The sequence below is a fragment of the Phaethon aethereus genome (genome assembly GCF_964289735.1).
Source record: "Phaethon aethereus genome assembly, chromosome: 8".
Lineage (NCBI taxonomy): Eukaryota > Metazoa > Chordata > Aves > Phaethontiformes > Phaethontidae > Phaethon > Phaethon aethereus.
Genome location: NC_138584.1, coordinates 25,625,970 through 25,642,425, shown reverse-complemented (window position 1 = coordinate 25,642,425; position 16,456 = coordinate 25,625,970). Strand labels below are relative to the sequence as shown.

General features: G+C 40.2%; 1 protein-coding gene across 1 annotated transcript; it reads left to right on the top strand.

Moving 5' to 3' along the window:
* Positions 1–150: 150 nt before the first annotated feature.
* EFCAB14 (EF-hand calcium binding domain 14) lies at positions 151–14,929 on the top strand (the record flags this gene model as incomplete). Its single annotated transcript, XM_082002634.1, has 11 exons — positions 151–332; positions 1,272–1,420; positions 3,547–3,692; positions 5,564–5,662; positions 8,505–8,615; positions 9,473–9,553; positions 10,396–10,587; positions 11,280–11,360; positions 12,538–12,649; positions 13,644–13,775; positions 14,640–14,929. The coding sequence occupies 11 exons, from the start codon at positions 151–153 to the stop codon at positions 14,813–14,815; spliced, it is 1,461 nt and encodes a 486-aa protein (XP_081858760.1). The 3' UTR covers positions 14,816–14,929.
* Positions 14,930–16,456: the final 1,527 nt, after the last annotated feature.

Sequence of the window (16,456 nt, the reverse complement as noted above, 5' to 3'; positions counted from 1 at the left end):
CGGCGGGGGAGCAGCGGCCGCGGCTCCGCGGAGCGCCTGTAGCCGCGGCCGGGCCGCAGGCTGGCGAGCCGGGGCGCGCTGGCGGCGGCCGCCGAAGAGGGAGGCGGGAGCCAGCCGCCGGCCGCGCCGCCGCCGACGCCCCATAAGAGGATGAAGAAGCGGAAGGAGCTGAACGCCCTCATCGGCCTGGCCGCCGACGGTCGCAGGAAGAAGCCCGCCAAGAAGGGCTCGGGCCACCGGCTGCTGCGCACCGAGCCGCCTGCCTCCGACTCCGAGTCCAGCTCCGAGGAGGACGAGTTCGCGGCGGCGGGGACGCGGGGCCGCTGCGGCAAGTGAGTCCCCGGGGCTGGCGCTGCTCCCCCGGCCCGGTCCTCCTCGGCCCGCCTGGGGGTCTGCCCCTTGCCTCCGGCCCCGCTCCGGTGGCGGCGGGAGCCCCTCGCCTCAGCACCGGTCCCGGGGCGGCGCTGGAGGCGGCTGCGTTGCTCTCAGCCGGTCAGCTTCGCAGGTGTCGGGCATGTGGGGCGCGGGGGGCTTCCTGGAAAGACCCGAAGCTGTTCTGAGTGTGTCTAGCCCAACAGGTCGCCTGGCTCGGGGTAGAAGTAGATCTGGCCCGTTTTCTGGCTTTATTCTTCTTGTTTTTTTTTTCTTCTATGCTCACTGCAGCCCAAGTCTGTAGAGCAGCTCGGGAGCAGCTGGGTGAAATGCTGAGCACAGTTATCCCCGTGTTTTCAGCGTGGCACAGTCCCGTATCTGCAAGCTGACACAGTGCTGGGTTTGTTGTGGACACAATGTTCTTTTTCCAGTAAATAAACTTCTCAGTTAGGTAACTGCGTTATGAATGGGCTTCTAAGGATAACTAAAAGTAGGCGTGTCGCAGAGAAGTTTAGGCTTTCGCAGTTTAGGATAATCTAGAAGTTCTTGTTGTAGCATTACGGTTAATGCCCTTTCTGGAAACCTGCTTTCCAAGCTATCGAGCAGATGTTCGTAACGTAAGTCTGTGAGCAGAGCAGGGAATTTTACTAAGGGAAAACTGACAGCTGCTCTTAAATACACTAAATGTGCCTCCTGAGGATGACGAACTGAAGAGAAAGTAATAGCCCTGATCTCGCTGTATATTCTTATTTATTCATGGAAAAGCTCTTCATTAGCAATTATAAGCTAAAACACATATACGCTGTTCCAGCGCTGTCCCTTTGATAGATTGGCATTTAAAATAAAACTTTTTTAGGTACTGTTGAATAGTCACAACCTGTTCTTTATCTTTTACACAGGGGAGACTATCTACGATGCTGCAAATTCTGTTACCCGTTATGTGCGTTTGTCATTCTTGCCGCTTGCGTGGTAGCGTGCGTTGGCTTAGTCTGGATGCAGGTGGCTCTCAAGGAGGATCTGGATGCAATAAAGGAGAAGTTTCGAACTAGTAAGTGTAAATGTAACTATATATTTCAGATTTGCTTTGGGCAGTATGAAGAGCTTTAGTTGCCTACCTGCTTATTCGAAACATGAAAGCGCTGAGTAGACAAACTGCCCTTGACTTGAGGAGTCCTCTGAGCCAGAACCACACGCAGGCTGGGCGAACCTAAGGCAAGTGTTGTATATTCTTGCCTGCTCTGTATCTCCTGAGGAGCAGGGATGCTGGACTAGGTGGGCCTGTAGTTGCTTGTACATACATTCCTAAAATTCCTGACTTCAGGCTTGAGAGTCTGCTCTTCCAAAAGAAGCTGCTTTTCAAAAAGAAAAAGTTCTGATCAGCCCCATAAAAGCAGTCTAAGGGATTCTGATGCTTCTCTCCCCAAAAATAAATGGGAAACAACATTCTTGTCTCGAGCTCTTTTAAAAACCTCTAATACTTTGTGGTGTTACTGCAAGTTAAATGTTGCTTCAGTATTGTGTTTTTTCTTCATATCTTCTGATTGTTTTGTCTTGCTTACATTGACCTGTTCTTGCTCAAATTTTGTCGTTTGCATATGGGTGGGTGGATGGAGAAACAAAGGCATGGGCTTAGTCTGTCCTGCAGCAGGTTTGGAAAAAGAATCTTCCTCCTCTGAAGCTTCATCCAGACTTTTTTCCCCATAAGAGCAAATTCCCTTGGCAGTATTTGTTAATGTTCATCGACCCTTTGACCAAACTGAGCATGGTATGGGAGCTTTTTAAAAACAAGACCTCTTTGCATCTCTAGTACGTAGAGAGTAAGGGGAAGTCATTGTGGTGTTTCCCTTCAGTTGTTAGTAATGATGCTACGAATGCATATTGTACTTAACCTTCCTAGCACTGCAAAAAGCTCTTAAGTGCAGTCTCACTGTACATGGTGAGAATGGCAAAACAGAAAATAATTTTTCTACGAGAGCCTCTGAAACATCAGATTCAGCGTGAACTGCTTGTGTCAAACGTACAGCGCTCAGTCTGTTTTGGCTAAAATATGCCTTTCAAGGTCTTACTTAACCAAAAGTGTTGTTTGCATCTTGAGTGATCAGTGCAGATTGCCCTGTACCTAGAAATTACTTTTAGGACTTGCTTCAAGAAAAGCGAAGTGGGTTTTTGAAGATGCACAGCTTTCCAGGTGTGTGGTTTTGGGCATCCACACCATGGGCATGAAGCAGTCCTGAAGGTTTCTCCTTTTGACTGGATGAGTCACACAAGGAAATTTATTGTGGGAGCTGCCAGCTACATACCTTGTAGGTCCCACTGGTCTTGGCAGTCTGTGGTCTGAATGATGGTGATTTGTTCTGGAGCATTCCAGTGCTTCGTTACAGGGTGGAGGTGCAGGTTTTGGAGAACTCCGTCATCTTCATCTCAAAACCTTTACTTACTTGTTTCCCAAAGCTAGGGATTTAGGATTGCCTAATAGCACTTGCAGCTGAACAGCTTAGTCACTGCAGACCTGGAAGAGCAGCATTTCTGAGCCTCACTTGAATTGGTTTGAGCTGCATGCTTCCTCCTTCCTGTAGTATTAATTGCAGTAATAACTGACTTTATTTCCAAGGACCTTGTTTACTGATTTGTTTACCAAGAGATGTTAGTGTGTAAGCTTATGTATTTTTTTTTCAGTTGTCTTTCCGTCACATGGAACAACTGTAATCACGTTAATCTCTTTGGAATTCACTTCATCGTCAGCAGCCCCTTTGCAGGCTTGAAAAGGACACTGAGGTTCATTTCACATGCCTCCTTTGCCCTGGCTGTTGGCAGTTCTTATTTACAGTCCCATTACTATTTCATGTCCCCCTGTGAAAGTAATGTAAAATAAATGCACTAAATAAAGACCTGACGAGGCTTGCCAGAATGACAGTGCTGTTGCAAAGTGTTAAATTTAGTATGGTCTCTCTGGGTTCTCTCTGCAGACATTAGTACTCTTAAAACAAAGAAGAGCTGTGATTCTGAACAAACACTTAATTCTGAACTGGCAATAAACCCGTATGTAGAAACTGTTATTGCTGCCTCTCACTGCTGTAGATGTTGCTGCTTGTAATTTGTCTTTTACCTTTCAGCATTGTTTACGTGGACTTTTGTGGGTTTTTTTGAAAACAAATTTAATTATTTTTTTTTTAGTGGAATCTAATCAAAAGACATCATTCCAAGAAATTCCTAAACTGAATGAAGATTTAGTGCAGAAACAAAAGCAACTAGAACAAATTGAAACTGGAGAACTGGGACTAAACAAAATTTGGATAAATATCACAGAGATCAATAAACAGGTGAGGAGAATCAGTGCTTGGTTTTGAAAAATAACAAAATATTCAATTCAAATCTATTTTTACAGAAATTAATTTCAAGTGCAGTACTGAGCTTTTTCTCTAGGGACTTCCATAACCATATGCTTAAACTTTTATTCTTGATGTTAAAATGGAGTATAAGCCTCATTATTAAACAAGCAAAAAAAGGTTACGATCAGTCCAACTGGATGCTCAAAGAGGAGAAATTACAGAATTGGTGGAAAGACTTCAGGCAGAATTTAAAAGAACCTGAGAACTGTGCGGTTCTTCTTTTTCCTGCCAAATAATTGTGATGTTTATGATGAGAGATTTGACATTTCAAGTTTCTGAGAGTGTCTGCAAAGACTTCACGAGCATGGAAAGAGGTTACCTGAATCGGTGCAAGTCGATGTTGTTACAAGTGAAGTACTGGAGTCTTGTGAATATAAAATCTGCTACTACACACTCGGAATCTGAGCTGGTGTAAATCTTATCTCTGTTTACATGGCTAGAACTAAGCCACTTAACAGAAAGCTCTTTCCTCAGCTGATGTATTGGCTCATGCTTTAAAACAAAGCATCCAGCAAGGCTCGTACTGAAATTCTTACCTGGGAGGGTAAAAGTTCAGAGCTGCTCACAGTTAGTGGTATCAAGATGTGTGTGTGGGGACCCTCCCTGACACTGGTGCTTTGCATTGAATTTAAGAGTACTGAGGTGCCTGCTCAGGTTGGTTTTTCTTCAGTCCTGTGCAGTGGTTAAGTGCTTAATGGGGCACATAAATATATTTGAAAATTTGACATGCTTTCCTTGGCATCTGATAGTATGCATTATCCACAGGTATTTAGGTGCTTCATTGGACTTTTAATATACTATCATCTGCACCTGGATGTTAAATAAACTTGCACATGGTTCTTGCAGGCCCTCAAGTTACTTCAGGGTCTTGTTACAGTCTGAGCCAGCTATTCTGGAGATCAAAATTTAGTTACTGTTATTTTTTTTTCCCCATAAATTGTTAGGATGCACTGCTGGGAATTACTTCAGCCAATATTCACAGCTGTGGAACCAGAGACTCTGCACACCAGCTGATCAGTGTTGGCCTAATGTAAAATTAGGAGCTTGTGAAACAACTTTTTGTTTTTAACCAGAAGAAAGTGGGTTTTATCAGCTCTGCTTTTATGTTGTCAAATGTGAGAAGAAATTACTTTTCTTCATTTTGACTACTGATGGCTACCAATTGATCTTAAAGTGATAGCATTAGAAATGAATGACCAGCATGTGGTTGTTTTTAATTTATTTGACAGCCTCTCAATTGGAATGAATAAATAATCGTGAAGACCCATTGAATAACTTGCCTTCTGGTTCAAACATTTGACAGAAAGGGATCTAACCTGCTGTACCTAGATTGTCACTGTTCTGTAGCAGAAGGTTTGGGTGATACGTGCAACTTCTTTGCCTGTCACTCCGCTAGAGAGGTTGCATGGCTTTGCTGGGTTTTGCCAGGCAGGTTTGATTGCTAAATACAGAAATAGATGACTGTTTTCTCCATGTGAAGGCTTCTTGCACAATTTTTTAAATTTTAAAATCTTTTTTGGGCAACAGGGGATTAATGTAAAATGGGCAGAGGGTACATTATTGAAAAGAAGGGGCTTCTATGTCTTTCATTCAGTTTAAAAAAAAAAAAAAATCTTGTGTCTGTTGCAAGAGGCAGAACATTTTTCATGTAGCCTAGGCAGGACTTAAAACCTAGAGCCAGGGTTTTTTTGTGTGTATGTATATATTTTTGTCTTGTATTTTAATGTTATAAATTAAGTCATTAGTATTGGGGAAGGTCAGAATCAGGATTATGTTGGCTAATTCTAAATATTTGTTTTTAGATATCACTATTGACCTCAACAGTAAATCATCTCAAAAACAACATAAAGTCTGCTTCTGATCTGATTTCTCTTCCTCTCACAGTAGAGAAACTTCAGAAGGCAAGTACTGTAAATGTGACTATTGCTAAACGCGTTCTGTGCAACTAAGCTGCAGCTGAGCTCTTGGGGACAGGAGTGACAACAGGAGTTACTGCCTTAATTCCATGTGAGGAATATTTGCTTCTCCATCTTGTTTTTCTTCATATACTTGATCTTGTATGGTCCTATGATAATGCATAGCAGATAAAAAATTCTAAGGCCTTGGTTGCCCCTTTCTGGAGAAGCGTTTTGTTCCTGGTTGTATTATGTTATCACTTCTTTACTTTGGAGATGATCTTTCTGGTTGCTTTCCTCCAGGTTGCTAATCTTGATATCATTTAAGACACTTGCCAAAAGTCTGTCTGCAGTTTTACAACTCTGCTTGCAAATAGGTGGTTTGTTTAGCTTTTTTTAATTGGAAAAGAGGATGGATTGCTTTCTGGAAAACTTCCTCATCTTGAGCAGTATATAGTTCTACATCTGGCTCTGCATTTAGAGTTTTGGGGTGGGTAGGGGTCTAACTTGGGAGCAGTACTCATGGAACATTAGCATGGGAGCTTTCTTGGTGTTCAGTACATGCACAGCAAAATGTGAATTGCACTGGGATGGTTTTCTGGCAATGCCTTGGAAGATGGGACCTACTGGGTAACACAGGCTTACTTCTAAAGTGACTTCTGTTAATACAGTGTCTTACCATGTGCCTTGGCTGAGCGTTCTTTAATGAAGAACTGTTCTGTTTGTTTTGGTAAAAAGGACTTGTTGAAATGTCTCTGGCTTTTCCATGGCAGTTTTGTTTATTTAGCAATAGACATTTATATTGGGCTAACACCTAATGTCAGTCCAGTTGTCTTTGTGGCTTTTATGGGTTTCCACCTCTCACTTCCTATCCCTACAAAATTAATGTATAATCAACAAGCTAGTCATATGCAAAGCAATTAGGGTGGTTTGGCTGATCAGACTGCTAGGATTTCTTTTTTCTGGGAGGAGTACAAAGCTACTTCCTAAGCTTCTAATTTGCTGTTATGAGCACGTTGGATTTTCATTCACTGTGTCATATCAGAAGTAAGTGTTAAGGCAGTACCTAGAGTCTGGAGCCTGCACCTACTTCGTAAATATAACAAAACTTTGTTGTCATCTTACTCCCTTCAGTACACTACATGACAAAGTGTTAGGGCCAACAGGTTTCAGCCTGCTGCTATCTGCTGAACAGCAAGGCTTTTTCATGTTGAAATAAGTCCATCCTTGGTCACGCTTCATGAAAATAAAGGATCTTGGGAACATTTGAATTCTTTCGGTCTCTGCTGTTGAGCCTAATTAAGGTGTTAGATGTGGTGTCTGTTTCTGCTGCTCTCTTGATGCCATCTTCCTTGCATTTCTGTTTTGGAAGGCTGATACAATAAAAACAGCTGGAATCCTTCAAGGACGTATGTTGTGAGGTGGTGAGTGTAGAAAAACAGTCTGGGGGTTTAAATACAATAGTTTTAATGGTTTGTAAGTGCCATGTTAATGAAGAGCGACAGGTTTCAAGACTTGGACTTCTTTTTGACCCCTGTGTACATGCTGCACTACCTCCTGTCACACAGGAGGACTTCAGTGGGTGTAGCCTGGCTTTTGATAGCCCTGGTGAAAAATCTCCTGCTCAGCTGTCCGTTGCATTCAGCTGTCTTTGGAATTACCTGCCTTTCTTGGAAGAAAAGGCTGCTATTCTTAGAATAGGATTTTGGTTTTCTTAAGCCTTTTCCCCTGTAGATACTGTTGTACTGAAAATGGGGACCTGCCTGCTGCTGGTAGATTCCTGAAGGGTTACTGAGGGAGTTCCTCTTGGACAGGGGCTTTGGTTCAGACTGATGAAAGGTGCTAAAGGTGTCCTGAGGTCCTCAGGGCAGAGAGATTGCTTATGGAACTTGTGTTCAGGCTTGCAAAATGAAGAGCTGGAGGAAGATTTGTGTGGATATTGTTTGAATATAGTCTGGGTAGCTACAGGGTCACTGCAGTGCCATTGACCTTATGAGCATAACAGGGTCATAGGAAAGGGGGATTTTTACATGGGTTCCGTTTGTTTTAATGACTGAAGAAAGTATTAAAAATGTAATGAGAAGCATAGAGGCATGCTCTGTCCCGTAACTTCTGCTAGTGTTTGTGGATGTCCTAGCTGACAATTTGAGTCTGATGGGTGCTATGCTGTCAGCTGCTAAAACACCAGTGCAGCTTTACAGAATAGTTTCTTTCTGAAGTTAGAGCTGGGGGTAGGAGGAGTTCAGATAGGTGAAGGCATGGGAAGGATCAGTTGGGGGTAGTCAGCAAAGGTAGCTGTCACAGCACACTGGCTGTACCTGCAGAATTTGCAGGGGCTTTCCTGGTGCTTCAGAGCTATTCTTTCATTTAAAAAAAAAAAAAGCAATACTTGCTTGAAAATCTAATCTGCAACCTTTGTCAGACTAGTTTTGCAGTGAATGATGTGTGTGATGGGTAGCCCTGAAAGACAATTAAGGCAGGATGTGTCAGCATCCTGTTATTCAATACAAATACTCCATGTAGAGAGGAGGTAAGATGTCCTCATATCAGGATTTCTTTTTAATTAATGCCAGAACATTTGTATTTTTTTGAGAGTGGGAGTAGCAAACCCATAATTTTGGTTATGTAGCTTAAGCTCTCCTGGTGTAGAGCGTGTCTTTGTTTATTGGCCTGGAGATGTGATGGGTATAATTTGCAGTTTTGTCTGCAATTAAAGTTCTGAATCTTACAAATTTTTGTGGCAGTCTGCCTGCAGTTTCATTAGCAAAACATTGTGTTTAGCAGATTGAAACTTTGGGACAGTGCAGTTTGAGGAAGGCTGAGATGTTTGTCATTTTCTTTATTCCAGACTGTGGCAAACATAGGTAGCACGCTTACCAGTGTTTCTCATGATGTTGAAAATATACAGACAGCTATTGAAGAATACAAGAAATTGATAGAAATACTCCAGAATGATGTGGTAAGAAAATGTACTGATTTGACACCATGTTTTAACAGTTATCTGCCTAACATGAAGCAAGTTTAAGAACTGTGTGGAGTTTTGCCTTAAGCCTTTGAAATACTTTTGAAGTTTTAGTAGGTGCTGGTTGGTATATTAATATACTGCTAATCTTGTAATCCCTCTGTGGCATCTCCTGTATGGTGTCAAGCATGTATTTTTTCTGTAGCCAGAATTGTTGGTTGCTTTTATATTTCCTATCCTGCAGATTTTTGCTTCCTACTACACAGATGTGGAGCCTTGGGAATCTCTGCTCTGTGTGATGCAGGTTACTGCATGGCACTGTCTTAGTGACTGGGTATGGTGAAAACATTGAAATACTGTTTGTTGGTTAAGTTAAGGCTGCATATAAGGGTGAAATTACTGACCGTCTTTACCACAAACTACTCACCGTATTTATACTGACCTGTGACTTGGGGCTGAGACAATAAAGTTTTTTAGCTAAATGGCAATACAGCATTACTTTTAGATTTTATCTGCAAGTATTCTTATTAATTAGACATGTTTACAAAAAAACTTGATTCAGTCAGTGAATGAAAACATGCAGATATGACTGTATATGGTAGCAGTGAAATGTGTATCATAATACTTCATTAAAGGGAGAAGAGCTAACTTGGGGGGTTTAATTAAAATAAATGTGGACCTTTGTGTTTGAAAGAGAAAACTCTGTGTTAGCCTAGTTAAAATACTGCATGCACAACAGACATGAGTGACTATAACTGTAGCAAAACAACCTTAGCTACAGCCTTGCAGTTATTAACAGCTTAGTATTGTTTTTACAGGTTTTCGGTAACATAATTTTCTATTTCTTTCCTTAGAAGGAATTAAAACAAATACCTTCACTTTCCTCCACTGTTGTACCAAGGATTGAGCAAAACCAGACAGAAAATTGCAGACAGGTATCTTTCCTCTCCCTCCCATAAGGAATATTGGTACAAGTGTCACTGGTATTTAACTTTTTTGTGTGTTTTGCAGTAATGTACTGTACAAAAAAGTATGTTTTTTTAATCAAAACAATACAGCTAGCATCCTTCAAAATGAAATATAAGATAATTTTTCTGTATTTTGTTCCTGTGTATGTGCAAATCCTACTCAGAGTAGTTTTTATATTGTAACTGGGTGAGGAGTAAAAAGACTGAAGCATATCAAACATAGGTGTACTTTGCTCACATAAACAGAAATGAGCTAAAGGCTTTTCATCAAATGGATTTTTATGGTACTTGCCAATCTGAGCAAATTTGGGAGTGGCATGTATTGAGTCACCCTCAATGTAATGAGGTGTGGAAAGCAGGGATTCAGCAACAAAAGAAAGATAATGTGTGGGTGTTTAGCTGAATGGCTTGCAATAGAATAACTGCATTTATTTACATTTAATACATTCAACGTCTTCCTCAAAAATGAATCTTCTGTATAAATATGCCTAGTACATAGTTTCTTGGGAAAATCATTGGTGTAGTTACTAAGCTTGCCCTGGAAAATTAGATGAATAGGCTTTCTGTGTTTGCTGGCACAGCTGAAGTGATTACAGTAGCAACAAAGAGGTTAGTCCTGAGGAAAATCTCAGTTTGAAACTTTGAAAGCTGGAATAACTTTCTGGAAGTTTCCAGCTGGATGTTTTCAGCAGTGTCGGTGGAAAGCAGTCTGAAGTCTGCCTGGTTAAACTGGGTTATTCACCATCTTGTTAATAGCAAGAGTGTTGCAGAGGCTGAGTAAACGGACACGTTCTCATTTTATATTTCAGGAAAGCCGGTCGCTGCATGCAGCTTTGGAGGAGCTAAATAATACTGTAATGGTGTACCAAAAGTTCAATGACATCAAGCTTCTAAATGTGGATTCAGTCATTGGTAACCTTAGCCAGAGAGTCATGCTGTTAGAAAACTCTCCCCTTTCTGTGAATAATCTGATCAAAAGAGAGAATTTGTCTGCCGGTGTGGTAAGTATTTAATGACTAAGGGTGTCTACTTAGGCTAGTAGTTTCAATACTTTCTATATGCTATGGGTACAGCTTATCAAACCTAACTAAAAAACACGTCAGAATGAAACCTGAGACACTTAGAATTTCATTTTAAAAGGATGCAATTTGTTCCTTATTTCTGAACAGATAACCAACATTAAGACTATCTCTGAAATAGTAGTTTCTTCCCTGCAGAATCTACAGAAAAATGTCTGAAATGCTGTGACATTTAAGACTTGGGTGACTGCTTAATGGGACAGGGTTCACAAACCCCTTTAACTATGTTTTAGGAAGGCACTCTGGCATGTAAGGGGTCTGTTAAGACCACTGAGGAGCTAGGTGTGCCTCTGGATTGTTCAGTGGTGCTTAATGCTAACCCCCAGGCCCCCTCCCTCCAAAACCTAAATATGTTATAAATCCTTCCAGCGCTTTCTGTATGCCGTACTGGGGCCAGTCTCTGAGAACATGCTCTGTATGTTTAGCAATAAAGAACATGCTAATGTTGCTGTGGTAAATTACTTAATCTACTGTTTTTATGTTTATTCTAGCATGTGTTTGTCCTGTTTTTTTTTTTTTCCTGCTTCCTATGTTCCAAATTCGAAGGAAAGAAACTATTGTAGAAAGTAGTTAAGTACACGAATAAACTTGGCTCTTTTCCATTTTTCCTTTAGGGGAATGATGCAACTACCTCTCTAAAAGTGGAAAATGAAGATCAGCTAGATAATGAAACTCATTCAAATAAAGAACTGAAGGTAAAGTAAGGAAATACAAATTACACTGTATGTCATTGTCTTTATAATCATGCTTTAAATGAGACTTAATTGAGGAAAGATCTGCAAGCAAGCTCATCTGATCCAGATGTCCAGAGTTGAAGGACAGCTTATCCCCACCCCATATTGGGAACAGGAGGTCAATTAAGATGGAAGAAAAGTTGCAGTAGTTGGAAGTCTTCCCATTCTGACTACATATGGGATGACATAGCAGAGCTGCTGTAATATCCTTCTGTGCAGCTGAAAGAATCTTGGGATGTTCAGACCATGGTCCAGTGGAACAGAGGACTCTGGCAGCCAACTCATTTGAATACCCATTGCCATGCACTCAGCAAAGCTAGCCCAACTACTGTGGGTTCACACTGCAAAGGGAGTTACAGCATTTACTCGTGTTTAAAAACTTTATTGGGTTGACTTAAAGAAACTTTGCACTGATGGAGTCTAGGAATTTATGAAAGCAGCCTCTCGGTAATGATCTGATGACTGGCTGTGAGTGAGTTTAACAGACCAACTGAATGGCCAAATTGTGGGCTGGGGATAAAAAGTGGAGCTCCTGAGGATAGTTTACATCTTCTGGAAAGAAGACAGGTGAGTGAACTGGCTACACTATCAGTTCTAGGCTTGGATTGATGTGAACTCAATCTATAATCTGGAACCTGCTCATAAAAAGAACAAGGTTAAAAAAATGTGGTGGTCTTACTTTGACGGCAATTTGACTCCACCACTAAGGTAGTCAGTACTGCAGACAAACATCTAAAACAATTATGCAATTTTAATGAATGTATAAATGCTCGCTTCAAGTATGTTTGACTGATTTATATTATGATTTTTCAGAGTCTTGCTCATTTATGTAAGAAATACGGAATTAAATGTCTGATTCTTTTGATACCAGTGTCTGCAAAATAGCTGCTTACTTTTCAGGTTGAGATACTGATTCTATTGCTTTATTACAGATCATGTGAATTTATTCCTTACATCTTTCCATAGGTTGATTTTTTTAGAAAAATTTTAAAATCTTTTTTATAATTTTAAACTGGATTAACCTGGAGACCTCTAAGTCACTCAGAAGTACTTCCATATTTTAAATTACTTTTTTTTCCTGATCATCTCTATCTACTGAAGGGGTATTCGATAAGAACATTTTTTTCTACATATTCAGGAAACGGGGACTAGAGATTCTCAGGTATCAAAGCTAAGAGAGAAGCTTCAGCTGATCAGTGCTCTCACAGGCAAGCCAGAAAATGACAGACCCATTGAGACATCAAAGAATGGTAAGAATATAATAGTATATAAAATAGAATAATGTGTGTGTATATATATTTTTATATAAATTAAATAACATTAAATACTTTTAAATAAAAATTTATATATATATATAAAAATATAGAATAGTATATAGAATGTAATATGTATAATAGTAATCCATAAACCTGAAGGTTCCCTGTGTAATTCAGAGAATTAAAGTGGATGATTTAGATTTGTTCCTTAAGACTTTTGGTGAAGGTTATTTCAGCTAAAGTGGTAGGAAACTGATGGCTCTAAACCAGTCAACTATAGATGACTACAAAAGTTTGAAGGTGACTTTCCTTGTGTCTGGCAGGATTGACATGCATTGGTAGCTTGTATTTGAAAGCGTACAGTGATTAACTTGTACACATTTATACCCAGTAACATCTATTTTTGCTTTTTCAAAATTTAAGTGTAACATACAGGGAAGGTCTGTGTCTCTGCTGACTTGTCTCAGTTGTGCACTTTTGCTGTATATGTGCAAGTGCTGCTGAGGAAAGACTTGAAATACTTCTTTACCATAGAACTATGCTGCTTGTTAATATGCTAAGCAGTAACTTGGCAGTTTAGACCTTGCTGTTGGGGAAGATAGATATCTCCATTGACAAGGTGAAAACAACCCAGGTGGGCTAATGTAATTTGCTTAATAAAGCTTGTTCAGCATTTTCAGACTGGGAAGTAGAAAGCACTTCCACATAATTCATCATATGGCATTTACAAATACATATCTCCTATTACAGCATGAAAGATTAAAGCTGTATAACTGTCCAAAAAGTTTTCTTCCTTCTCTTCTTCCAGTTACTGGTAAAAGGGGACAACAATGCTGTATTCTGAAATGATTTTGCAGCATTCGTATCCCATACAGCATCTGAGATGCACAAAAAAATAAAACTAATTAATTTTATTGTGGCTTTTTTGTTTATGCTAACTGTAATTGTTGTGGAATTAGTAAGACTAATACAGATTGTTTTGTAACAGTCGAAAGTAGTCCGAGTACTACAGCAAAGCCCACAGACGTTTCAAGGCTGACTTCAAGGTCAGCTGATGACAACACAGAGGGTAACGGACAGCTGAGACACCTGTCCCTACCAGGAATTTCCAGCATCGAAGGTATGTCCTTTCTAGGCTGACCTTAGTTTCTGAGTATTTCTAAGTATAACTGGAATTATGGTAGTGTGTCTGGGCATTCTGGGAGAAGTGATGTCAATTTTAAAAGCTTGAGATCTATGGATCATAGATATTGATATAATAATATGATTTAATATGTATAATATATATATTAAATGTATTTAAAAAAAAAAAGAATAACAGCATGTGAAAGAAAAGAAACTGTGATTTATACAGGAGTGTGCATTATAAGTGAATTGTATTGAGTGCCAAAGTATTATACCAAGTGCCCCAGAGATTGGGAGAGAAGTCAAGGGAAGGATTAGGGTGCTGAAGGAAAATGAAGTGGGTGTGAGTGTGTGTTTTGAGGTTTTTTCCTTTTTTTCTTTTTAAGAGAACGCTGCCTGGTCAAATGAATGGTTTCTGGATCTTGCTGTTCAGTCTCTTCAGCTACTGAAAGGGCAATGCTTTGCATCAGGAAATGAATAGACACTTTTCCTTTTATATCATCTGTGCTGTTGGTATAGCAACAGTCATCCAGAGCTTGCTTTTGTGGAGGACAACTGCATCTGTATGCAGTTAGTGGTTGTAGAATGGGCTATTAGTTGTGGCCAGGAATAGGGATTTTTTTTTTTTTTTTTTTTTTTAGATTTAATGTAACTTAATCCAGAAATGTTCATGCATGTTTTTTTTCTCCTAAACTGTTACTGACAGCTTGTGACTACACAGAAGGCAAGCTACGTACTTGGGGATGCTTTATTTAATTACTAGGTAGTAATTCATACTGCAATAAAACTAGAAGAGCAGCTTAATGGATATTCCTGTGTCCTTAAAGGAGCTACTTTTAAATCCTTGTTCTCTTTGCAGATCTTCGGAATTTGTTTGAAAAAGCAACTGAAGATGCTGATGGGAAACTATCATATGAAGATCTTCAAAAGCTGCTAGGCTCTACAGACCAAGAGTCACAGAGCTTTAAGAAATTTGACACAGATGGAGATGAGAAATACTCATTACAAGAACTGAGATTAGCTTTAGATGTATAAGATACATATTTAGAAATGTGATATTGATGGATGCTACTGTAGCTAAAGGAAACTACGGGACAGGAAAAACTACATCTGCACTTTCCCAGTGTTTTACTGATCCTTGGAGCTAAATTACTGTACACATTGCCACCTCTTTTTTTCGTTTGTGTTTATCGAAAAGAAATCTACAAATTTAGATGTCGATAGGACATAATATTGGGACTGTGTAAAACCCAGAAAATTCCCAAGCTTGGAAACATTTTCCTCACGTTCTTTCCTTTCAAGGGAGTTCTTGCTTTTAATTTAAAATATGTACATACTAAAATAAAACTATCGTTTTATATTTCACTGAAATTTGCCTTAAATTAGAGCGCTGCACTTTATGTAGAGCAGAAAGAAAGCTGTCTTGTAAAGATGGGCTGCTTCTGCTTGTAAATATTTGAGATAGAGTAAATTATGCGTATTTAAGGGGAAGTTTGTGAGGGGCTGTGTTGGTAGTAAGCTGTTTGTAATGAGAGACTGAGCCTAAAAGGAGTGGTTAAGAGCTTCAGCTAAATTTCTAATTTTAACTAAGTATATCCATGAATTAGTTTGGACTCAGTCAGAGGAAAGCAGGAGGGGTAAATCATGCCCATCTATAGCAGGATTTCTTTTTAGAGGCAAGAGTTGAAAGTTTTTATATCACGAGCCTACAGGAGCAATTACCTACTAAGTGCTTGGGTTTTCACTTCAGCATTCTTCTAGCTCTGCTACATTGCGTCCAGATTATATTTTGTGAGATGAGCCCATCCATTTTTAAAAAATAAAGTATTGAAGAACTTTTAACAGATGCTTAAGAGGTAGAAGTCTACAATGCAGCCTGCCTGAGTAGCACCTGAATAGTTCATGCCTCGGGTACCATCAGCGGTGTGCTAGTGGTCTCACCGACTGGTCACGGGAGATCTTTTGGACAGGGTTGCTGATGTTGCAGCACCCACTGTTGCGTTGGGGTCACTCTGAAGTGCCCTGAGTAAAGCTCCTGGTCGTGAGGAGCGTGAGCGAGTGGGGAAACCCCAGAGTAGACCTGTGGGCTGTTTCCTGGCTAACGTGAACATGATTACTTCTTGGTACCTTAACCTTTTGTGTTCTCACCAACAGAAGGATGTAAAAAGCAGGATGGGAGTGTGCAGTCACATCGGCATTCTCTACCGGCGCATGCTTTGTAAGTGAGGTTTACTTACTATGGACGAACTTAAGGGTTTGTTTATACTAGGGGCTCCAAACACAGGGCATTTCTGGAACATAGAAAATTACTTCTGCAGAAGGGATTCTCTTGCAGGCTAGATCAGGGCCAAGTCGGATAATTTTGTTCACTAGTATCACTGATCTTGTTGGGAGTTTTTTGCATGATTAGTGAATTGAGTTGCCCACCTTGCTGGGGAGTGAAACATCAGTTTATGTGGAAGTCAGTTCATAATTCTTGACTTTTATGTAAATTTAGACTGGCTGTTTTATGAATAATTGTGTTCTGGAAGTATGAATCAGTGAAGGAATGTACCAATAGAGCCCTGTTAGCCATTGTCTAGGCTTCTTTCACTATTGCTTTTCTGTCCTGTTTGGGTAATGCAGACATGACCCAATATGGAGATGCTTTTAATGTGACAGTATTTGAAAACACAG